Source organism: Trichechus manatus, unplaced genomic scaffold (genome assembly GCF_000243295.1).
Source record: "Trichechus manatus latirostris isolate Lorelei unplaced genomic scaffold, TriManLat1.0 scaffold00187, whole genome shotgun sequence".
Taxonomy (NCBI): domain Eukaryota; kingdom Metazoa; phylum Chordata; class Mammalia; order Sirenia; family Trichechidae; genus Trichechus; species Trichechus manatus.
Window position 1 is genome coordinate 4,126,562 of NW_004444123.1, and position 26,672 is coordinate 4,153,233.

Here is a 26,672-nt window from a genome sequence, read left to right on the forward strand (position 1 = left end):
ATTAACGTAACAAAGACAACCATTCCCCAAATGAGATTATGACCACAGGCAAGGAGGTTAGGATTTACAACACTTATTTTTGGGGGATACAATTCAATCCATAACAGTGTCTAATTACCTTTATGATCAACTGCCTCTTTTGCCATGAGACCAGAAGAACTGGATGGTACCTGGCTACCATTACTGAACATTCTGATCAAAGAGTCTACAGAAGAATCCTGGTCAAAAGAGGAGAAATTTGTGAAACAGAATTTCAAATTCTCATGGAATCCAGACTTTCTGAAGCCACTGAAGCTGGATGACCCCATGAAACTACTGCCCTGAGCCTGAGGTAATCTCTAAACCTTAAGGCAAAACTATCCCTTGAAGACATCTTTAAACAAAACAAGAGTTTAGCTTCATTAGTAAAGAATGCTGCCTTGAACACTGCACTCTTAAAAATTTAGATGTGATCAAATTGACAATGGTAACTTGAAAGGTTAGGCAAGAAGTTTAGGGGGGTTATAAACTTCCACCAAAAACACAATAAAATATTATATATATATATGTATATATATATATATATGTTTAAAAAACAAAAGAAAAGAAGTTTAGGGGCAGTGAGTTAATGTTAATGGTGGTAAAATAATTTAGAAAAGGATAGTTGAGAATGACTGTACAACTTAAAGAATGTAACCAATGCCACTGAATTATACACGTAGAAACTGTCGAATTGGTGTATGTTTTCCTGTGTGTATTTTTACCACACAAATAAGAAATTACAGAAAATAGTAAACACACAAAACTTACGTGACACAGACTATGAGCGCAGGAGACAGAAAAGGGCTATATCACGGTGAAATAAGGTCAGTAGGAAACTACTGAGAACATGCACTTTGAGCTCTGCATTTGATAAATAATGAGTTTTGGACTAGCTAAGAGGAAAGAGGAGGGCTTTTATGGAAAGGAGAATACTAGGCAGTGGCATGTCTTGAGAAGAGGGTGCAGGTACAGCTTGGTGGGTATGGAATCACAGATTCAGAAACTGTATGCAGATCCCCAGTTCAGTGAAGTTAAGACTTTGTGGTAAGGCGGACCAGTTTAAACATGAGTCAAATATAGCATGCATTAACCTATATATTCCCTCTTAAGAGTTACATCAGAAATATATTAAGGCTTAATAGTTTTAAGATTAACTGCTGTTATATATAGCCTTTGGCCATTATCTCTTCAGGGGTGCCAAACTGGCCATATAACATCAGTGTCCTGTTAATCTTGACTGGTCACTTAATATTCACTGTGTCAGACATATAATGTAGATTAAAACTACATAAGAAATAATATCAGTATCTGTGATAGGTATAGGTTTTAACCTGTATCAAGAGAATTCAGTTTGATTTGGAGCTTGATGTCATATAACTCTTCCAAAGGACATGCTATTAATCTTAAAACTATTGCTTCTGTTGCTTCTATAAAGTAGCATCCTGTCCCCACTGTCACTCTCTATAGACCTTTGTCCCTGCTTTATTTTTTTCTTGTATTTATTACACCTGACACAGTATTATTTATTTGATTGTTGCTTGTTCTCCATGAGAATGTTAGGGATTTTGTTTTTAGTTCAATACTTGTTTAGAATAATGCCTGACACACCGCCAATCTGTGGAACAATGCCTGACACACAGCAGATTAAACACTTACTGAATGAATGAAAATCATAGTGGTTGAGAGACTGAGTTTCTGTGTAGCTATTGAATTTTCTCTCTGTTCTACGTGAAGAAATAACTTGGCCCAAGAAAATCTAAGGATCAGTATGATAAAGAACAGACATTTGCAGCAATGGATTCAGTTCATAATAAAATGGGCAAACTTCACATATGTTCAGTGTGTGGTTGGCTCTCCTACTTCTCACCAAGAAATGTCCTAAAAGATGAAAGATAACTAAAAAGCATAGGGAGTGGAGGGTAATTTTACCATCCTCATTCATTACTGACCATACCTTTCCTAAGGTTCTGAAATTCTGGTCTTGACCACTAAAAAGACTTCAAAGAAGGTACAACCAAGAGCAGCATGGATGATTAAAGAATCTGAAAACAAGACTTCTACTAAAGGCTAAAGGACGGAATTCACATGAGAATTCACATATATTGAACTAAGAGAGAGATTCTAGTAAGCACCTGGATGCACTAAACACTAACAAAATCTCAGTTCTCTAAGCATCTGTTTTTTCTCTGTAAACCTTTTAAAAACAGAACAAATTCTACATGAACCCTGTATAGTTTAAACATGGTCAGCCTAGCTTTTTCCCTCCCTGCTCTTTTATAAGAATTAAAAATATAATTAATAATAAATAAATATTTACGATTAAAAGAGCAAAGTAATAACAATGTTCCTCCTCCTTATATGAAGATAAAAGATGTCCCTTTTTATTTCTGTGCCTATAATGTCAGTGCATTAGGCCACGGTCCCCAACATTTTAGAATCTCAGCACATGCAAATATTTAAAATATGGTATCTGGCCAAGGGCTATTTGAATGTGAAAGTGTATACTGTAAAATATGTACTCCCCAGTCTAAATTTCTAATTATATGTATCACAAAGAAGAACCTTCAATTCCCTAAAACACGTTGTTCCTAAAAAGGTCTATGTTCTAGTCAGTATCCTACATAATTTAGTTTTGATTCTCTGTGTGCCACTAATGGGAATAATCAACAGACAAGGAGACACGGCACCACCTGCCTGTACCCCAGGCCAGTGCAGCGCCCAAGACTTCCTAAACCACCTAAAGAACACCAGCTGCACTGAGTCGATTCCGACTCACAGCGACCCTGGAGGACAGAGCAGAGCTGCCCCCTCGGGTTTCCAAGGAGCGGCTGGGATTTGAACTGCCGACCATTTGGTTAGCAGACGAGCTCTTAACCACTGCGCCACCAGGGCTCTGCTGGTGCCCAATAAATACAAAGCAATAATACTTAGGAAAGAAATGAACAACTGTAATTGTAACGCACTGGTAACTGACCATGCTGCTGTTGCTGGGTGCTGCTGAGTCACCTTCCGACTCAGTTACCCTGTGTGACAGAGCAGAACTGCCCTATAGGACTTCCTAGGCTGTAATCTTTATGGGAACAGATTGCCAGGTCTTTCTCCCGCAGAGCCGCTGGGTGGGTTCAAGCTGCCAACCTTTCGGTTAGCAGCTCCTTAGGAATTACCAGAGAATGCTATATGAGTAAATTAAAAGCTCTAACCAATCCCCTGACACTTAAATGGCCCTTCTTTGTTCTTTTCCTCCATGTCTCTTTAGGATATTCCACTGCTCCGTAGCAGTGTGAAAAGAAGTAAAAAAAAGGAAACTGCAAATGAGCACATTTTAAAAAAATTTTTGAAAAGGGATGGTAACAAGGATTTAAAAGGTTTTGAAATAATCTGTGATTGTTCCCCTCATTAACAACTAAATTTAATATATTTTCTACCCTATCAAACAAATTTCTAACATCAAAGATCTAATAAGCTAAATATAAAATGTAAACTCTTTTAGGGCAAAAACAAAAAAATTCCAGGTGAACTTTTAAAAAGCACACTCACAACAGGAAAAGAAACTTTCACTGAGCGGATTTCTTCAGTGCTACTACTCTCTAAAATCTCATCCATCGGAGCAGCTTTTAGAATTCTACTCCAAAAACTTAAGATGATAAATAATGAAGTACAGTACACTGAATTAATCCTGTAAGCTGGCACACTAAGTACTACAGTTAGCGGTGTCTAGTGTCCCTAAGGAGCCCTGGTGGCACGGCGGTTAAGAGCTCAGCTGCTAACCAACAAGCCAAAAGGTCGGCACTTGGAATCCACCAGCCACTCCTTGGAAACCCGAGGGCGCAGTTCTATTCTGTCCTATAACGGTTGCTAAGAGTCAGAATCGACTCGACATCAACGGGCTTGGTTTTTGGTCTGGTGTCCGTAAAGGAGCCCTGGTGGCATAGTGGTTAAAGCGCTTGGCTGCTAACCAAACAGATTGGCGGTTTGAACTCAACGTCGCTCTGTGGGAGAGGGATGTGGCAGTCTGCTTCTGTAAAGATTACAGCCTTGGAAACCCTGTGGGGCAGTTCTAATCTCTCCTACAGGGTCCTATGAGTTGGAATCTACTTGACGGCAACGGGTTTTTTTTAGGGGTTGGGTGTCCCTACAAGAGTCCCTGAGTGGCGCAAATGATTAAGCAGTCGGCTACTAACTGAAAAGGCTGGCGGTTAGAATCCATCCAGAGGTAGCTTGAAGAAAGACCTGGAGATCTACTGAAAGAAAACCCCATCGGAGCACAGCTCTACCTGACACACATAGGGTTGCCATGAGTCTGAATCGACTCAGTGGCAACTGGTTTGATTTTTTTTGGGTTGGTGTCCCTAGACCATTTAATTGCCAAACTGAAAAACTGTAAACCAAATTTAGGTTACTGGAATGATTTTTAACTGTCAACATATTAAGCAGAATCTTAATCAGGGGGCCATGCTATCTGTGTTTTTAAGTGCCGTCGAGTTAGTTCCAACTCATAGCGACCCTATGTACAAGAGAACGAAACACTGCCTGGTCCTGCGCCATCCTCACAATTGTTGTTATGCTTGAGCCCACTGTTGCACCCACTGAGTCAGTCCATCTCCTTGAGGATCTTCCTCTTTTCTGCTGACCCTCTACTTTACGAAGCATAATGTCCTTCTCCAGGGACTGATCCCTCCTGATGACATGTCCGAAGTGTGCAAGACGTAGTCTCGCCATTCTTGCTTCAAACGAGCATTCTGGCTGTACTTGTTCCAAAACAGATTTGTTCATTCTTTTGGCAGTCCATGGTATAGTCAATATTCTTCGCCAACGCCATAATTCAAAGGTATCAATCAGTTCTTCTTTGGTCTTCCTTATTCATTGTTCAGCTTTCACATGCATATGAGGCAACTGAAAACACCATGTCTTGGGTCACGTGCACCTTTTAGTCTTTAAGGTGACATCTTTCCTTTTCAACACTTTAAAGAGGTCTTTTGCAGCAGATTTGCCCAATGCAATGCATTTTTGGATTTCTTGTCTGCTGCTTCCATGGGTGTTGATTGTGGATCCAAGTAAAGTGAAATCCTTGACAACTTCAAACATTTCTGTTTATCATGATGTTGCTTATGGGTCCAGTTGTGAAGACTTTTGTTTTATGTTGAGGTGTAATCCATACTGAAGGCTGTAGTCTTCTTCATCAGTAACTGCTTCAAGTCCTCTTCACTTTCAGAAAGCAAGGCCGTGTTATCTGCATATCACAGGTTGTTAATGAGTCTTCCTCCAATCCTGATGCCACGTTCTTCATATAGTCCAGCTTCTTGGATTATTTGCTTGGCATAAAGACTGAATAAGTATGATGAAAGGATACAACCCTGAAGCACACCTTTCCTGACTTTAAACCAAGCAATATCTCCTTGTTCTGTTCGAATGACTGCCTCTTGATTCATGTGCAGATTCCTCATGAGCACAATTGTTCTGGAATTCCCATTCTTCGCAATGTTATCCATAATTTGTTATGATCCACACAGTCAAATGTCTTTGCATAGTCAATAAAGCACAGGTAAACATATTCCTGGTATTCTCTTTCAGCCAGGATCCATCTGACATCAGCAATGATATCCCTCACTCCACATCCTCTTCTGAATCCGGCTTGAATTTCTGGCAGTTTCCTGTCGATATACTGCTGCAGGCGCTTTTGAATGATCTTCAGCAAAACTTTACTTGCGTGTGATATTAACAATATTGTTTGATAATTCCCGCATTTGGTTGGATCACCTTTTTTTGGAATAGGCATAAATATGGATCTCTTCCAGTCAGCTGGCCAGGTAGCTATCTTCCAAATTTCTTGGCATAGAGTGAGCACTTTCAGTGCTGCATCCATTTGTTGAAACATCTCAATTGCTATTCCGTCAATTCCTGAAGCCTTGTTTTTCAGCAATGCCTTCAGTGCAGCTTGGACTTCCTTCCTTCAGTACCATCGGTTCCTGATCATATGGTACCTCCTGAAATGGTTGAACATGAACCAATTCTTTTTGGTATAGTAACTGTATTCTTTCCATCTTCTTTGGATGCTTCCTGCGTTGTTTAATATTCTCCCCGTAGAATCCTTCAATATTGCAACTCAAGGCTTGAATTTTTTCTCCAGTTCTTTCAGCTTCACAAACACTGAGTGTGTTCTTCCCTTTTGGTTTTCTAACTCCAGGTCTTTGTACATGTCATTATTAAATACTTTGTCTTCCTGAGCTGCCCTTTGAAATCTTCTGTTTAGCTCTGTTACTTCATCATTTCTTCCATTTGTTTTAGCTACTCGACATTCAAGGGCAACTTTCAGAGTGTCTTCTGACATCCATTTTGGTCTTTTCTTTCTTTCTTCTTTTTTAATGACTTCTTGCTTTCTTCATGTGTGATGTCTTTGATATCATTACACAATCTGTCTGGTCTTCAGTCATGAGCATTCAACGTGTCAAATCTGTTCTTACGATGGTCTCTAAATTCAGGTGGGATATACTCAAGGTCGTACTTTGGCTATCGTGGACTTGTTCTAATTTTCTTTTTTTAATTGTGCTTTAGGTGAAAGTTTACAACTCAAGTTAGTTTCTCATACAAAAACTTATACACATATGGTTGTGACACTAGTTGCAATCCTTATAATATGACAGCACACTCCTCCTTTCCACGCCGGGTTTCCGGTGTCCATCAAACCACCTCCTGTCCCTTCCTGCCTTCTCATCCTTCTAATTTTCTTCTGCTTCAGCTTGAACTTGCATATGAGCAATTGATGGTCTGTTCCCCCAGTCAGCTCCTGGCCTTGTTCTGACTGATGATATTGAGCTTTTCCATTGTCTCTTTCCACAGATGTAGTTGATTTGATTCCTGCGTATTCCATCCAGCCAGGTCCATGTGTATAGTCACCGTTTATGTTGGTGAAAAAAGGTATTTGCAATGAAGAAGTCATTAGTCTTGGAAAATTCTATCATGCCATCTCCAGCACCGTTTCTATCACCAAGGCCATATTTTCCAACTACTGCTCCTTCTTCGTCTCCAACTTTCGCATTCCAATCACCAGTAATTATCAATGCACCCTGATTGCATGTTCAATCAATTTCAGACTGCAGAAGTTGGTAAAAATCTTCAATTTCTTCATCTTTGGCCTTATTGGTTGGTGCATAAATTTGAATAATAGTCGTATTAACTGGTCTTCCTTGTAGGCGTATGGACGTTACCCTATCACTGACAGCACTGTACTTCAGGACAGATCTTGACATGTTCTTTTTGACAGTGAATGCAATACCATTCCTATTCAAGTTGTCATGCCCAGCATAGTAGACCACAATTTTCCGATTCAAAATGGCCAATGCTAGTCCATTTCAGCTCACTAATGCCTAGAATATCAATATTTATTCGTTCCATTTCATTTCTGATGATTTCCAATTTTCCTAGATGCACACTTTGTACATTCCACGTTCCAATTATTAATGGATGTTTGCAGCTGTTTCTTCTCATTTTGACTTGTGCCGCATCAGCAATGAAAGTCCCAAAAGCTTGACTCCATCTATGTCATTAAGGTCAACTCTACTTTGAGGAGGCAGCTCTTCCCAAGTCGTATTTTGAGTGCCTTCCAACCTGAGGGGCCCATCTTCCAGCACTATATCAGACAATGCTTTCCAGCTATTCATAAAGTTTTCATTGGATAATTCTTTTCAGAATTAGCCTGCTGGGGAGTCTACTGAAAACAGGGGACCATAGATGTATGAAAATGTCTTGTGTGTCACTGTGAATTTGTCTTGAGAGAGAGCCCATTTTTTAAAATCATATTTGAAAGTGACTCACCTCCTAAAATGTTAAGAACCACTAGTTTCAGAAAATTTAAATGAAACTTCAAATCATACCAGTAAAAAATGGAAAGCATATTGCTTATTTGGCCGAATTTCCACTGTTAATTTTCATGGGCATATAAAAATAACCTAACAAAAAACTATTTTTATTTTAAAAAATTCAAAGAATGGACTTTTTCAGACTACCCAATTGCATGTGATAAAAAAAAGTAATTTGTCAGTTAATGAGAATTTCATGATATTAAATACAGTATCACTAATTTTAAAGCAACTAAGACATGAAATTTCAGATGAACTTGTATACTATTAAAAATAGTTTACCACTTCAGGATTTCTAATTTTATATGTTCTACTGTGCTGATAAATCTTAAAATTTTATCACCTTTCACTAACCCTTAGACCCCACTTTCATTTTATTTAGATGTATAGTAAGTGCCAGGAGTTTCTGGGTGGTGCAAACAGTTAATGTGCTTGGCTGCTAACCGGAAGGTTGGGTTTGAGTCTACCCAGAGGTGCCTCAAAAGAAAGGCCTGATGATTTACTTCTGAAAAAACAGTGTTTCTGTTTAGGTGATGAAAAAGTTCTGGAACTAGATGGTGGTGATGGCTGTACAACACTGTGAATGTACTTAAAATCACTAAATTGTATACTCTGAAATGGTTAAAATGGTAAATGTGATGCTATGGGTATTTTACCACAGTAAAAATAAGTTAAAAAAAAAAAACCCCAAAAAACCTTACAGGATGCACCTAAAGCAGCGCTTAAACGGAAATGTATTGCTGTGAATGTCTGTATCAAAAAAGAAGATCTCAAATGAATAACCTAACTTTCCACTTCAAGAAAAAGAAGAGCAAACTAAAACCAGAGTTGCTGCTATCAGAAGTGCCATCAAGTTGATTTTGACTCATAGTGACCCCATGTGACAGTAAAACTGCCCTACAGTGTTTTCTTGGCTATAATCTTTACAGAAGCAGATTGCCAGTCTTTCTCCTGCAGAGCCGCAGGGTGGGCTCGAAATGCCAACCTTTCAGTTAGCAGTCGAGCACTTGACCATTTGTGCCACCAGGGCTCCTTAAAACCAAAGTAAGCATAAGGAAAGAAATAATAAAGATTAGAGTGGAAATAAATGAAATAGAGAACAGAAAAGCAACAAGAGAATCAATGAAACCAAAAGTTGGTTCTTTGAAAAGTTCAACAACAAAAAAAAACCTTTATCTAGATTGACCATGAAAAAAAATAAACAAATAAAAAAAGAGAGAGAGAGAAAACTCATACTAACATTATTCAAAAAAGAGGATATCATAACTGAGTTTACAGAAATAAAAAGGACTATAAGGGAATACTATAAACAATAATAGTACCCCAACAAATCAGATAACGCATATGAAATTAACAAATTCCCAGAAAGACACAAACTATCAATATTGACTCAAGAAGAAATAGGTAATTAAATAGACCTATAACAAGTAAAGAGATTGAATTAGTAATTCAAAACCTTCCCACAAAACAAAAACCCTTCACCAGTGAATTCTACCAAACATTTAAAAAAGAGTATCAATCCTTCATAAACGCTTCCAAAAAACAGAAGAGGAGGGAACACTTTCCAACTCATTTTACAGGGCCAGTATTAACCTGATAACAAAACCAGATGATGACATCACAAGAAAAGAAATCTACAGACCAATAGCCTCACGAATATAGATGTAAAAGTTCTCACCAACGTATCAGTAAACCAAATATAGCAACACATAAAAGGATTACACACATGAACAAGTGGGATTTATCCCAGGAATGCAGGGTTGATGCAACATCTGAAAATCAATCAACGTAATACTAGAGCTAATAAATAAGTTCAGTAATACGACAGGATACACATATTCAATATAATCCAATTCCCAGCTAGCTATTTTGCAGAAATTGACAAGCTGATTCTAAAATTCATATGGAAATACCAGGCACCCAGAATAGCCAAAACAATCTTGAAAAAGAAGAACCAAGTTGGAAACTCACAATTACTTATTTTAAAACTTACTACACAAAGCTACAGTAATCAAGACTATGATAAAGGTAAAAGGATAGTCATCTACATCAATGGAACAAAACTGACAGGCCAGAAAGAATTCCTCATATTTATGGTCAGTTGATTTTCAACAAGGGTACCAAGATAATTCAATAAGGAAAGAACAGTCTTTTCAACAAATGTTCCCGAAACACCTGGATATCTACATGCAAAAGAATGAATCTGGACCCTTCCCTCACACTATACACAAAAATAAACTCAAAATGTATCGCAGAGCTAAATGTAAGAGCTAAAATGATGAAACTCTTGGAGGAAAACAAGAGAAAAGCTCCATAGCCTTGGGTTAGGGGGTGGTTTCTTAGATATGACACCAAAAGCACAAATGACAAAACAAAAAAAAGATAAACTGAACTTCATCAAAGTTAAAAACTTGTGTGCAAAGGACACCATCAACAAAGCGAAAACACAATCCACAGGATGGGAGAAAACATCTGCAAATCATTTGTTTGACAAAGGACTTGTATCCAAAATACAGAGAGAGCTCTTACAACTCTTATAATAAAGACAAACCAATTTTAAAAAGGACAAAAGATCTGAACAAATGTTAAAAAAAGATATACCATTGTTCAATAACCACAAGAAAAGATGCTTGACATCAAGTCATCAGAAATATACAAATTAAAACCACAAGAAGATACAATAGCTACAATTAAAACTGTAAAAATGTTTACTGTATTTAGTGTATATACTTCATATAAAAACATGTATTTCTATTCTAATTTAGCTATACTGTTTTATATATGCATGAATATAAACTATATATGCTTATAAAATGATGTGAATCAAAATATTATCACTGATCACCTCTGGCTAAAATGATTTTTCTAAATTTTCTTTAATGAATATGTTGATTTCAAAAACAGAAAAACTAAACAGAACAATAAGTGCCATTAAAAAAATAAGTTCCAGAGGAAGTAATTAATTCTCTCTTCCTAAGGAGGAAGACAAAAGTCTAGAGAATAAAGCTTGTTCAAGTAGGACTTCTCAACACTATTTTGGGAAGAAAACACATTAAGAAAACCTACTAGAAGTCAAATATGTTTAATAGACAGAATCTAAAAGAAAGCAAGATTTCAGAATATCATAAATGTATAATGTGTCTATACATAATTATGTTCCATACTTGTATGTGAGGCCAAGAGGCCTCAAGCGTGGGTTCATCTTCTTCTGGATCAAAATCTGGATTATCACTTGGAGGAAGAGTCCGGAAAATGTTAGCACTAATCTATAAAGAAAAATAAATTTAGATTTATGTTCTTTGTTGTGTAGTTGAATTCAACAACACAAAATATTTTGAAAATCATTTTATTTAAGAAAAACATTAAGTTATTGCTGTAAGCTCAGAACTTAGTTCAAAACCTATAAATCTCTTCCAGATATGAAGAAGGCAGTTGTTCGTTTCTCTCATTTCTCTATCCAGTAACTCCTACTTCGTCAGACCCTAAGCTACTGAGGACTTCCTCTGGATTCCTCTTCCATAAATTACAAGTTTTTCTTTCATTTTGCTTAAAAAAGAAAATTTGGGGGGAAAACAGGTAAGGTTTACTAACTACCTATTCTTAACTTATTTTCTTCTCTCCACACCTCCTCCCATGTTCTAACCCAGCCACCTATTTACAACTCAAAAAAATTTGGTAAACTATCTCCATTCTTATACATACACACACTGGGAGGAGGGGGCAGAGACAGAATTAACTTCACTGTTATAATGGACATGGTCTTGTTGTTCGCTGACGTCCAGTTGGTTCCGACTCATAGCAACCCTATGTACAAGAGAACGAAACACTGCCTGGTCCTATGTCATGCTCAGAATCGTTATGCTTGAGCCCACTGTTGCAGCCACTGTGTCAATCCATCTCGTTGAAGGTCTTCCTCATTCTCGCTGACCCTCTAACTTTCCCAAGCATGATGTCCTTCTCCAGGGACTAATCCCTCCTTACAACACGTCCAAAGTACGTAAGACCTAGTCTCGCCATCCTTGCTTCTAAGCAGCATTATGGTTGTACTTCTTCCAAGACAGATTTGTTTGTTCTTATGGAGTCCATGGTATATTCAATAGTCTTCACCAACACCCCAATTCAAAGGCATCAATTCTGCTTCGGTCTTCCTTATTCACGGTCCAGCTTTCGCATGCATATGATGCGACTGAAAGTATCATGGCTTGTGCTGGGCACACCCTAGTCCTTAAGGTGACATCTTTGTTTTTCAACACTTTAAAGAGATCTTTTGCAGCAGATTTGCCCAATGCAATGTGTCTTTTGATTTCCTGTCTGCTGCTTCCATGGGTGTTGATTGTGGATCCAAGTAAAATGAAATCCTTGACAACGTCAATGATGTTTGTCATGATGTTGTTTACTGGTCCCGTTGTGAGGATTTTTGTTTTCTTTATGTTGAGGTGTAATCCTTACTGAAGGCTACAGTCTTTGATCTTCGTCAGTAAGTAATTCAAGTCCTCTTCATTTTCAGCAAGCAAGGTTGTGTCATCTGCATAATTAATGCCAAGTTGTTAATGAGTCTTCCTCCAATCCTGATGCCCTGTTCTTCTTCATATAGTCCAGCTTCTCAGACTATTTGCTCAGCATACAGATTGAATAGGTATGGTGAAAGGATACAACCCTGACGCACACCTTTCCTGACTTTAAACCATGCCGTATGTCCTTGTTCTGTTCGAACGACTGCCTCTTGATCTATGTACAGGTTCTTCATGAGCACAATTAAGAGTTCTGGAATTTCCATTCTTCGCAATGTTATCCATAATTTGTTATGATCCACACAGTCGAATGTCTTTGCATAGTCAATAAAACACAAGTAAACATCTTTCTGGTATTCTCTGCTTTAAGCCAGGATCCATCTGACATCAGCAATGATATCCTCTGTTCCATATCCTCTTCTGAATCTAGCCTGAATTTCTGGCAGATCCCTGTCGAAATACTGTTGCAGCTGCTTTTGATGATCTTCAGCAAAATTTTACTGGCGTGTGATATTGTTCAATAATTTCTGCATTCGGTTGGATCACCTTTCTTGGGAATAGGCATAAATATGGCTCTCTTCCAGTTAGTTGGCCAGGAAGCTGTCTTCCAAATTTCTTAGCATTGACAAGTGAGCAGTTCCAGCGCCGCCATCCGTTTGCTGAAACATCTCAATTGATATTCCATCAATTCTTGGAGCCTTGTTTTTTGCCAATGCCTTCAGTGCAGCTTGGACTTCTTTCTTCAGTACCATCGGTTCTTGATCATATGTTACCTCTTGAAATGGTTGAACGTCAACCAATTCTTTTTGGTATACTGATTCTCTGTATTCCTTCCATCTTCTTTTGATGCTTCCTGCGTCATTTAATATTTTCCCAATAGAATCCTTCATTATTGCAACTCGAGGCCTGAATTTTTTCTTCAGTTCTTTCAGCTTGAGAAATGCTGAGGGTGTTCTTTTTTGGTTTTCTATCTCCAGCTCTTTGCACATGTCTTTATAATACTTTGTCTTCTCGAGCCGCCCTTTGAAATCTTCTGTTTAGCTCTTTTACTTCATCGTAACTTCCTTTTGCTTTAGTTACCCGACATTCAAGAGCAAGTTTCAAAGTCTCTTCTGACATCCATTTTGGTCCTTTCTTTCTTTCCTGTCTTTTTAACGACCTCTTGCTTTCTTCATGTATGATGTCCTTGATGTCATTCCACAACTCATCTGGTCTTTGGTCATCCGTGTTCAACCTGTCAAATCTATTCTTGAGATGGTCTCTAAATTCAGGTGGGATATACTCAAGGTTGTATTTTGGCTCTCGTGGACTTGTTCTAATTTTCTTCAGCTTCCACTTGAACTTGAGTATGAACAATTGATGGTCTATTCCCCAGTCGGCCCCTGGCCTTGTTCTGACTGATGACATTGAGCTTTTCTACAGTCTCTTTCCACAGATGTAGTTGATTTGATTCCTGTGTATTACATCTGGCAAGTCCATGCGTATAATCGCTGTTTATGTTGGTGAAAAAAGGTATTTGCAGTGAAGAAGTCATTGGTCTTGCAAAATGCTATCATGCAATCTCTGGCATCGTTTCTATCACCAAGGCCATATTTTCCAACTACAGCTCCTTCTTCTTTGTTTCCAACTTTTGCATTCCAATCACCAGGAATTATCAATGCCCCGACTGCATGTTCGATCAATTTCAGACTGCAGAAGCTGGTAAAAATCTTCAATTTCTTCATCTTTGGACTTATTGGTTGGTGCATAAATTTGAATAACAGTCATATTAACTGGTCTTCCTTGCAGGCGTATGGATATTATCCTATCACTGATAGTGTCATACTTCACGATAGATCCTGAAATGTTCTTTTTGATGAGGAACGCAACATCATTGCTCTTCAAGTTCTCATTCCCGGCATAGCAGACCATTGATTGTCTGATTCAAAATGGCCAACACCAGGCCATTTCAGCTCACTAATGCCGAGGATATCGATGTTTATGTGTTCCATTTCTGATGATTTCCAATTTTCCTAGATTCATACTTTGTACATTCCACGTTCCAATTATTGATGGATGTTTGCAGCTGTTTCTTCTCATTTTGAGTCGTGCCACATCAGCAAATGAAGGTCCTGAAAGCTTGACTCCACACATGTCATTAAGGGAGGAGGCAGCTCTTCTCCAGTTGTCTTTTGAGTGCCTTCCAACCTGGGGGGCTCATCTTCTGGCACTATAGCAGACAATGTTCCGTTGCTATCCATAAAGTTTTCACTGGCTAATTCTTTTCAGAAGTATACTGCCGGGTCCTTCTTCCTAGTCTGTCTTAGTCTGGAAGCTCACCTGAAACCTGTCTGCCATGGGTGACCCTGCTGGTATCTGAATACCAGTGGCATAGCTCCCAGCATCACAGCAACACGCAAGCCCCCACAGTACCACAAACTGACAAGATATGTGGGGGATAATGGACATAGTTTATAATATCACATGATTTAATGTTTTCATCTACTCTGAAACTTAGAACAAAAAAACTAACCTATCTGAAACTGAGATGTGTCCTCAGAGTCTACATTTCAGACTCAACGAAATACAGTATTTATAATTCCACCCTTCACAGTATCTGTTCTAGTGCAAGGTAACTACACATCCTATTTCTCTAGAAAAGGACAGATGGTGGTTCCAAGTCGTAGTTCTTTCAAGAACAATGAACAGGCTGAAAGACCAAATGGTTCAGTAAACATTTAAGGCCACATTATTTAGGGACTGGTCATTTGAGATAAACTATTTGGGAAACAGAGAATGAGACAAGGGTTGTTTGGTGGTGCCAGCGAATTTCCAAATCATGAAAGTATTCTTATGAAATGTCATCTATGGTAGGCCAAATAACTGTTAGTAGTCAATTACTATAACCGTAAGGTTTAGAAAGTAATAACCTACAATTGTGACCAGTTAGAACTCAGAGCCAGTACATGAGGGTCATGGACATCAACTTCACAAAGAGTAGCAGAAAGTCATAAGCGGCTTTTGAAAATGAAATATATCCCCTTAGAGGGATAATTTACTCTTAAGATCACACTTATTATTGTTGGTAGTAAAAAAAAAAAAAAAAAAAAAAAGTAGTTAACATTGTGGACACCAATAAAATACATTATATAACAAATACACAGAAGCACTTCAAAGGAGTAAGTGGGTGAGTTGGCTCCACTTTTGTCTAGAAATTCAATCAAGTACTCAGAAGTAAAAAAAAACACACAAAACCATCTTTTTACTTGGGCAAAGAAACTGAATACCAGAATTCATTACTATACAGCAAATTACAAAATAATTTGACTCAAATACTTGAGTACTTTCAATATCAAAGTCAACAACTTTATAGAGATTAACTAACGTTATCTTCTCCAGAAATTTCAAAATTTATGAATACAAAGCATTTGAAATCAGTAACAGTGGGGAAATACTGCTTTTTTCCCCTGAGCATTTTTTTATGATAAAATAAGAAAAAAATAGGGAAATATATCAACATTCAAAATTTTTATTCTCAAACTGTTACTTCTTTTTTTACTATCATGGGAGTTTAGGAAGCCAAGTTCATTCTGCTTAATGTTCTCTCTATAACTAATCTTATAAAAACTTAAAGAGTTTTATTTTAATTTTCAAAAAAACAACCAAGATTTCTTAAGTCCTCAGCTTTTGAGATCTTCTAGCACAATATGAAAGAAAACCCAAATAGTCTGTTAAGGTCCTACACATTTTGCTCTTCCTCCAGAACATCGTTAGTCAAGGGGAGGAAAACAAAAGCAACTTACTTGCTACCAGCTTCCATCTTCCATATCCTGGTAACATTTAGGTTTAAATTATGTACCCAGCAAAAGATCTACTCCAACTAAATCTTTTCCCTTTTGTTAATATGTAACAAAATACAAAATTATAAATCCTGAACAAATTTCTACTGTTTGATGGAGAATAAGACTGACTTACTAATAAACAGTACCCTAAACAACCTTACATCAACAAGTTGGCAGTTATCCATTTTTCACATCCGTACTTCAAACACTTGTTTATTTAAGTTCTTAAAGGTTCTGAATTTCAATTCAAGTGTTACAGAATCTACAAATACCGGTACTGAAATGCTCTAAATAAAAAATGTTAACCTAACTCCCCTACCCACTGCTTAAACGTGGAGATCACCAGAGTTTCTCATTGGTCTTCTCGTCCTCCTTTAGAAGTTCTCTCAGTGACTATACACCCCCATACCATTAATTATCTGTACAGTCTTGAGCCTACAACTTTTTCCTAAGCTCTAGAACTGTACTGTTGAATACTGCAGCCACCAGCCATCATGGCTACTGAATTCCCAGACTATCATAAGCAATTACAGCATCATTAGAATGGCTGGATAAACTTTCAAATGGATTACTTTGAAAAATATTCTTTTGGGTACATTAATTAAAAATCAGTCTCATTAATTCCTAATTACACCTCAGATCTTACTTGAGTTTATATAAATCTGAGGAACATTAAGTCTAGAGGCTTACCATTTTTACTATATCAGAATACGCTGATTCAACAATTACACCACGATTAGTTGAAACATACTCAACCAGTTCATTCAGTGTTGCTCTTTTAATTTCTTTGCTCTTCAAGTCTGAAACAGAGTCCATGAAATCAAACAGTATGCAACACTGCTGCAACTTCTGACAGAAAAGTTCTTGTTGTTCATTTGAAGTGGCATCTATAAACAAAAAGAAAAACTTAGAAGTAACCTACTCAAAAGTTATCCTTGTTATTTATTAATTTTCTAGAAGCTATTCACATACATAAAGTAAAACTTCTCTCAGAACTACAATGAGAAATTTACCCATGTTGAACATTGTGCATTTTAGGATCTATCTCTATGGGATCAAATTGACAACAGCAACTCAAAAGATTAGATAGGAAACTTAGTTAAAGGGGGAGGAACAATTCAGAAAAGGAGGATGAGAATGGTTGCACACAACTCAAAGAATGTAATCAATGTCACTGAATTGTACATGTAAAAACTGCTGAACTGGTGGATGTTCTGCTGTGTATATTCTCAACAAAAAAAGAAAATAGATTTAAAAGAAATGCATCCATTTAATCACATCTTCAGGCCAGAAGTATGGGACTCATACTGGACTCTTCCTCCTGTCACTACCCACAAGTCATTATTAAATGTTATTGATTCTGTTTCTTTAACGTATCTGGAATCTATCCTTGTCTTGACGTTACCCGTCACTTACATCCTCACCATCCCTCATCTAGATTACAGCAATGATATCCTAACTGCTCTTCTCGCCTGGTCCCATAGCCACTATCTCACCTGAATTACCCTCCAAACTAACTCAAAAGCCATCTTGCTAAAATGAGAAACAACTTGACCATAACTCAACACTCCTCAATGATTTTCCAATAATTAGAGGATGATGTTCCAACGCCCCAGGATTGTACGCAAGGCGCAGCTGCCTACTTGTCAAGAGTCATCTCTGAGCACTTACCAGCACTCACCTTAACTTTGGCTAAACCATATTCCCTGAAGTTCCCTGAAAGTTTTACACTGTTTCTTCCTCTGCCTGGAATACCCTTCCTTCCCACATCCTCACCCTGGGAACTTGCCCCACTTTTTAAGTTTCAACATAGAGTATTTTCCTCTAAGAAGCTTTCTCTAAGGCACTGAAGCTCAATTGGTTATTTCACGTTTTACTCAAATGTATCTTAGGTGCATACCTCCACTGTGATATTTATTGTGCTGTACAGAAATTATAGTTTACATGTCTAACTCTCCTAGTTACCAGGGGTTATCTATCTATCTACCCACCCAGCCACACACCCATCCATAATCTGTCTCTCTGCCTATCTATTGCTAGTATTTAGCACAGCGCCTGGCACATAACGGGCACTAAATGTTTATTGTTTTACCTTATAACAATAAATATTGACTTGATTCTAACAAATGTATTAAATCCTTTTGTTTCTAACTTTCAAAAAATAACTTCAATCTGAACTTTCACATCATAAACAAGGACCTCCAATTAGCTCAATTACTTAAGTTTCTGAACTATTGAGATTAAATTTTAAGAAATCACACATTTCAACACTCGTATTTAGCTCATAATATACAAAAATATCCATCCATTCAAAACTGTTGTTGTTAGGTGTCGAGCTGGCTCCAACTAGCACTGCCCCTATGTACAGCAGAACAAAGCACTGCCTGGTCCTGTGCCACCCTCACAGTCATTGCGATGTTTGAGCTCACTGTTGCAGCCACTGTGTCAATCTGTATCATTGAGGGTCTTCCTCTTTTTCATTGACCCTCTACTTTACCAAGCATGATGTCCTGCTCCAGGGACTGATCCCTCCTGATAACATGTCTAAAGAATGTGAGACAAAGTCTCACCATCCTAGCTTCTAAGGAGCATTCTGTAAAACTAGTACCTGCTTTATATAAAGATACTGGTAGAAATCTTCATAAAGATCATAACCTACCAAGGATGCCTATGCTTTTTAATTCCCCTGGGAAGAAAGCTAATGAAATTACTTAGCAACTATATTCAATTTTCTGTCCTTAAAAAACAGATCTGGATAAGATACTGCTACAATGCAGCAGGTCAGATATCCTAAGCCCACTTACGCAAAGTAAAAAGACTAACACAGCACATCCTTTCGATTGGTCAATTTTATTCAATAATTTAAAACATAATTTTTAAAATAAATCAAATATATATTATAAAGAATAGAAAAATGCACATGACTTCTGAAGTAAAAAAACAAAAGAAAACATGAATTTGCTGCAGCCTATTTGTACCTATGCCAGTAGAAATTTCTGGAAGAAGCCTTCTTCCAAGATAGCTCCATCCTTACAAAGAACTGTGTAATACTCTCTGTTCCAGAATCAATAATGGCTCTCTGCTACATGAAGGCTGAGGTCTACAATTCAGAGTCCACGTAATACTAAGAGTACACATCACCTTTTTGACTAACATTTCGACAAAGTGTTTGATACAGAGTCGCCATTAATCAAACTGTTCTGAAGTGGGCACATTTTGACTTATCCTTAAAAAAAGAAAGAAAAAAGGACCACTGAATTTGCAGGGTTTTTTTTTTTTAATTTTTTTAATTGTTGTGCTTTAAGTGAAAGTTTACAATTCAAGTTAATCTCTCATACAAAACTTTATACATACATTGTTCTGTGACCCTAAATGCTCTCACTATACTGTGATAGCACTCCTTTCCACCCTGGATTTCCTGTGTCCATTCAACATGCTCCTGACCCTCTGCCTTTTCTTCTTGCCTCTGAACAGGAGCTGCCCATTTAGTCTCATGTATCTACTTGAGCTAAGCAGCACACTCTTCACGAGTATCATTTTATGTCCCATAGTCCAGTCTAATCTTTGTCTGAAGAGTTGGCCTCGGGAATGGTTTTAGTTTTGGGCTAACAGAGAGTCGAGGGGCCACATCTTCCAGGGTCCCTCCAGTCTCAATCAAACCATTTAAGTCTGGTCTTTCTGCCAGAATTTGAGTTCTGCACCCCACTTTTCTCCTGCTCTGTCAGGGACACTCTGTTGTGTTCCGTCAGGGTGGTCACTGGTGGTAGCTGGGCACCATCTAGTTCTTCTGGTCTCAGGCTGATGAAGTCTCTGGTTTATGTGACCCTTTCTGTCTCTTGGGCTAATACTTTCCTTGTGTCCATGGTGTTCTTCATTCTCCCTTATTCCAGGTGGGTTGGGACCAACTGATGTTATCTTACATGGCCGTTCATTAGCTTTTAAGACCCCAGACGCCACTCACCAAAGTGGGAGGCAGAACATTTTCTTAAGAAACTTCTGTTATGCCAACTGACCTAGATGTCCCCTGAAAGCATGGTCCCCAGACCCCCGCCCCTGCTACTCTGTCCCTTGAAGTGTTTGGTTATATTTAGGAAACTTCTTAGCTTTGGTTTAGTCCAGTTGTACTGACTTCCCCTGTAGTGTGTGCTGTCCTTCCCTTCACCTGAGATAATTCTTGTCTACTTCCTAGTTAGTGAATACCCCACAGCTGTTCTTAATACCAAGCAATATGTTAAACAGTTACCTCTACCCCAGAATTGAACCTCATCCTATTTGGGGTGAGAATGAGGAGCCATCTGGCATACATACTACATCTAACCCTATGTTCACCATCCTTGTTCATCCCCAAATCACCATCAAGCATTCCTAGACAGAGTTTGCTCACTCTCTGAGAAGTCAGTTGTATCTTGAAAGGTCTTTTTCTTAAATCCACCAGGGTTTTTTCCCCTTAAAGCTGAGATAGTTATATTTAATTCCAATTAATAAATAATGTCACTTAACACTGGTACTTAGTTTGAAACACCAGAACACCATTTCTGCTTTTTGTAAGCTTCTTTATCATGCTATGCTTCTTAGACTCAGTATAAATTATACCCTGGAGAGGCTGCTGATTATTTGGGCTATAAGAATTCTTCTCAACTCACAGGGTAAAGGAAATCCCCCCCGTTTTCTCAGTTACTCAGTAATACCTATACCAATTTATCAAGACATATACTTTTAATTATGTCTTCATATTATATATATATCTTTATAATTAATATAATTAAATCCCATTTTAATGATTTGCGAGAATAGGTGTCATACCTTTAGAGGCTCAGAACTTAAAAATATTTTTTTTAGCCTTTTTCCACCCAATGCCAAAAATAATACAAACTCATGCAATATCCTACTTCAATATGTGATCACCTTATACAGTCTTATTCTCTCCTTTCTTATTTTTCCTACCTGAAATGCCTTACCAGATTTCCTCCTGTTTCCAAACCCGACTCACCCTTTAAGAGTAAACTGAAGGCTCACATTCTTCACGAAATGTCCCTTAAGTAGGTCAGTGTACAATGATGCGCCCCTCCTCTGAATATCTATAGTACTCACAATCTCAGTTAGATAACGGAGTGTGTATTTTCAGGCTCATATCTAACAAATGTTTATCACTGTGACTTGATGAACCACTTTTATATGGGCCTTTCTCACCATGGTCTTATTGACTCCTACAAAACGACTGGGTGGGACTATGCAAATAAGATGCTTATGGCCCACCAAGGGGATTGGACAGCTTGCTAATAATGCAAATAAAGTGCATGAAAACCCTGTGGGGGGCGAGACCATGCAAATAAGGTATATGGAACCCTAAGGAGGGGACTGGTCAGTTTTGCCACCCTGCTAGGCTTAAAAGAGAGCCAATCCCAGAGCAGAGGGGGGACCTCACTACCATGAAGAAGAGGAGACAGGAGCAGAGCGTATCCTTTGGATCCGGGGTTCCTGCGCTAAGAACCTCCTAGACTCAGGAGACAGAGAAAGTGAGTTTTATAACACCAGAGATGGTGCAAGACAGCAAGCAGCAGCAACAGTAGAACCAGGAGACCAGCGCAAGATGGCGCAGTGGGCTTCCCAGCCCAGGGTAAGGCTTTACAGGGTGTGCTGACCCACGCGAGAGGGCTGAGTGCCTTCGGGCAGGAGGCTTCCTGGCAAAGTGGGGTACCTCCAGGCACTTGTGTGCGGAGCTAGGCTCTCAGACCCACAGGCAAAAGAGCTGAGTGCCTTTGGGCTGAGGCTTACTAGCAGAGTGGGGTGCCTCCGAGCACTTATCAGCAGAGCTAAAAGAGCTTTGTAACATTTGCCTGAGCACTGCAGAGGCCAGGCTGAGGGGCTGAAGGCCAGAGAGAGGCCTGCCTGTGGGCATGGCTGAGAAGAGGCTGTCTTGATCAAAGAACTATATCGAGTCATTCCTGATCCTGTATTGTAACCTGTTACTTCCCCCTACAAACCCCGTAACTGTCAGTATGCTCTGTGAGTTGTGTGTGGCCATTGCAACAAATTATTAAACCTAGCAGAGAAGTAGAGAGTGCCGTGGGAGGGACGGCTGGTGTCAGAATTGGTAAAAAGGTTGAAAGAGGAGGCATGTCTGACCTCTTCCTCACAGGAATCAGCCTTGAGCTGTTGATCTTGATTCTTCTTCCCCCTTGTGAAGTTAGAGTAGATCAGATGTCCACGTACTGCCACTTTTTACAATCACCCACCAAAAGAGTTTAGGTTCCTCAAGGGCAATGATCATTCCTTTTATTTCACTGAGCAAGGTTTTCCTTTTATTTCTTTTACATCTAGCAGAGGGTTTATAAGGAGTTGATGAATACTTGCTTGATTCTTGAAAAACTCTTAAATCTGAAGAGTAAAGATTATGCACCGAGAAACAGGCTGCTGAACAAGGGGAAGTTTAAAGTTGATGTTGGGTATCGAAAGTGGCATAAATAGTGAATTATTACATCACTGCTATGTTTAAGATGTGGTAACAATTACCATTTTTATCATTAACCATCTATCTTGATGTAGATTTAAATGGATTAAATGAGATAATGCTTGTGAAGGTGAGTACATCTAATTTAAGGTGGGGAAAGTGTTTTTTTCTTACACCACAGGCAAGTGGACAGTGGCTAACACATCAGAAGAAAAAATGATTTTCAGGACTGGCAAAAAGTAGGTTCAGGAATATGTTACACATGAAAAAGGAAGTTTCTTTTTCTGGGCACCTAGCTCTTGGGTCTTCTCTAGAAAGAAAGTAATATTTTCCAATGCCTATGGAAGAAGCAGTCAAGAAATCAAATGATGTATTGCACTGGGCGATTCTGCTGCAAAAGATCTCTTTAAAGTGTTAAAAAAAACAAAGATGTCACTTTGAGGACTAAGGTGTGCCTGACCCAAGCCATAGTATTTTCAACAGCCTCACATGCATGCAAAAGATGTACAATAAATAAGAAAGGCTAAAGTAGAACTGATGCCTCTGAATTATTGTGCTGGCGAAGAATATTGAATACACCAGAAGAACGAACAAATTTCTCTTAGAAGTACAGCCAGAATGCTCCTTACAAGTGAGGATGGCAAGACTTCGTCTTACATACTTTGGGCATGTTATTAGGAGGGACCAGTCCACGGAGAAGGACATCATGCTTGGTAAAGTAGAGCATCAGTGAAAAAGAGGAAGACCCTCAACGAGACGGATGGACACCATGGCTGCAACAATGGGCTCAAACATAGCAACAATTGTGAGGATGGTGCAGGACTGGGCATCCTTCTGTTATACATAGTGCTTCCTTCTGTTGTACATAGGGCCACTGTGAGTCAGAACTGACTTGACGGCTCCTAACAACAACAATACTCAAAATCCTAGTGCCCTCCATTTAAAAGAGAAAACCCCAGCCATACACCTATTAGTATATCTTTATCTCCCTAAGTATTTACCTGGGATCAATCAAACCACTAAGTAGTATCATATTCAACAATTTCAAATGTCTTAAGTCTTTATGTTGCCTCAAAGCAACCTGATCACAATTTAAGACTATTATATGTAATGACTTGGAATAACAACTTGTATTCATCTCTTCAACAATAACTACAGAGGTAAGGATTTACAAAAAGCACTTTTAGGCAATTTACTAAATCTCAGAATATAAAATGTTATGAAAAATTCAAGAGAAAATACAAAATCAAGGAAATATCTAAAAAAAAATGTGCTTTGCTTTGCAAAATACCATAATTAGTTTAAATATGGCTGTAAGATGAGTTTCTTAAACACATTTTAACTGTCTTCCACTTTATTATGGCTGCAATTTTCTCCCACTAAAAAATTCTCACCACTGTAAAAATCCTGTATGATCTCCTGTAGGGGAAGAATCAAGACAACTCTTGGGACATGAGACATTTCATCTTTGGAGAATTATTAACACAACTTTTAAAGCTCACAAAAGCCCTGCTAGGTCTTCCCACTTATTTTAAATATTTACATTTTTTAATACCCAACTTGAAGATGCACCTGGCTCACACTGCCAGAAATACTGCTCCAGAGTACTATTTTTCAAGGGTGGGTTGCAACCCACTGGTGGGTAGTAGGATCATTTTAGTAGAATTAAAAAAAATAAATATGAAATATCAGTGTTTTGCACTTAAGAATATTATTTCATGGAACTGTGCATGTTATGGCATCAAATGTGTTTCTTTATGGTTCACAGTGTAAAAGTTAAAAGCCACTGTTTTACAATATGTATACTATTATAGGACCCTAGTGGCACAGTGGTTAAAGTGCTTGGCTGCTAACCAAAAGGTCAGTGGTTCAAAAGTCACCAGGTTGCTTCCATGGGAGAAAGACATGGCAGTCAGCTTCCGTAAAGATCTACAGCCTTGGAAACCCTATGAGGCAGTTCTACTCTGTCCTATAGAGTCACTATGAGTCAGAATTGACTCGATGGCAGTGGGTTTGGTTTGGTTTGGTTTTATACTATTATAAGATCTCATACTATACAGCATGCCCAAGATCACAAAGCAAATCTGTAATGAAACTGAGATTCAAACCACCCAGATACACAAGGAGAACAAGTACAAGACTAATGCTATCTTTGAAATATCAAAAGTTCCTTTAAAAGCTATATTCTCAATCCTTTCCTATTTAACAATTCACAATGAATATTAGTTAAAATGGCAAATATGTTTACGTCCTCTCCTTCCCTCTAAAATAAGAGTAGGAAAGAAAAAGAAAAAAACTATGTAAGTCCACAATAACAAAGAAAACAGAAGGATGGGCCCTTGGGCAAGAGACTTCAACAAATTTCTGGAAAACTCACAGAAGATGGACAAGTGATAACTGACAGAGCCAAGACAAAGGAAGTCACACTCTAGAGTAATAACAAGGGGATTACAGACAAGGGTCCTACAGAACTCCAGATTAGTTCAAGACTGAGAAATACCCAGTAAAACAGAGGAAGGGATTGAGACACGCGCTGAAAACAGAGGAATTCAATAAAAGCCTGTATGTGCTGAAGAGTCTACTGTTGTTGCCGTTGTTGTTAGGTGCCATCCACTGACTCCGACTCAGTGACCCTACACGACAGAGCAGAAATGCCCCATAGGGTTTTCTAGGCTGTAATCTTTACAGCAGTAGATCACCAGGTCTTTCTCCCATGGAGCTGATGGGTAGGTTAGCAGGCAAGCACTTTACTCCAAAAGGCAGTCAGGCATCCATGTTTCAGGCGAAAAACTAGAAAGCTCTTCCAAAAGGAAGCTGAACAGTTCCAGAGAAGATGCATCCATTCTAGTTTTTAACTAGCTCTCTGTCCAATTACTCTAAGCTAAAATCAGACAGTCTATAAGTCCCATCCAACTTCTAAAGTGATTTTTTTGTTCACTCATATGTACTAATGGAAAATAAATGATGACTAGACATTCAGAGAATGCCTGCAACATGAAAGAAAAAATAAATGGGAAAAAAAAAATGATGCCAAACCAAGTGTCTTAGTTATCTAGTGCTGCTATAACAGAAATACCACAAGTGAGTGGCTTTACAAACCGAAATTTATTTTCTCACACTTTAGGAGGCTAGAAGTCCAAATTCAGGGTGAGGCTTTCTCTCTCTGTTGGCTCTGGAGGAAGGTCCTTGTCTCTTCTGAGCTTCTGCTCCTGGGCAATCTTCATGTGGCTTAAGATCTCTCTTCCCTCACCTCTGCTCAGCTTCCTTGTTTAATCTCTTTTGTATCTCAAAGAGTTTGACTAATCGTGCCTCACTAACATAACAAAGACAACCATTCCCAAATGGGATTATAACCACAGGTATACCCATTGCTGAAGAGTTGATTATGACTCATAGCCATGTTATAGGACAGAGCAGAATTGCCTCATAGGGTTTTCAAGGAGTGGCTGGTGGATTCAAACTGTTGAGCTTTTGGTTAGCAGCCCATCTCTTAACCACTGTGCCACCAGGGCTCCAACCACAGGTACAGAGGTTGGGATTTACAATACATATTTTGGGGGAACATAATTCAATCCATAACACCAAGGGATAATTTAGCACATCACTGTGAAATTGTACTGTGAGTAAAATACTATCAAATAGCGTCGCATGCTACAGAGAAATCTTTTCTGAAAGGAAGAGTCAATTGATGCAGCAAACTTCATTGTCTTATTTTAAAAACTTGCCACAGCCACCCCAACCCTCAGCAACCACCACCTGATCAGTCAGCAGCCATCAACACTGAGGGGAGAGCCTCCACCAGCAAAAAGATTATAACTCACTGAAGGCTCAGATGATGGTTAGCATTTTTTAACAATAAAGTATTTTCTTTTTTTTTTGGTTGACATGTATTTATTTGGTAAACAGCTATTTTTTTTTTTAATATTTTATTGTACTTCAGGTGAAGGCTTACAGAACAGATAGTTTCTCATGTAACAGTAACACACATGCCGTTTTATGACATTGGTTAACA

General features: G+C 38.4%; 1 protein-coding gene across 1 annotated transcript in view; it reads right to left on the reverse strand.

Moving 5' to 3' along the window:
* PPP2R5A (protein phosphatase 2 regulatory subunit B'alpha) overlaps positions 1-26,672 on the reverse strand; it is a 100,326-nt gene that overhangs the window by 18,017 nt on the left and 55,637 nt on the right. Inside the window, exons 2-3 of the mRNA XM_023741731.1 lie at positions 16,900-17,096; positions 11,042-11,143 (exon numbers count right to left, since the gene is read on the reverse strand). Of these exons, the coding sequence (XP_023597499.1) occupies positions 11,042-11,143; positions 16,900-17,025 (228 nt within the window). The 5' untranslated portion in view covers positions 17,026-17,096. The remainder of the gene's footprint in view (positions 1-11,041; positions 11,144-16,899; positions 17,097-26,672) is intronic.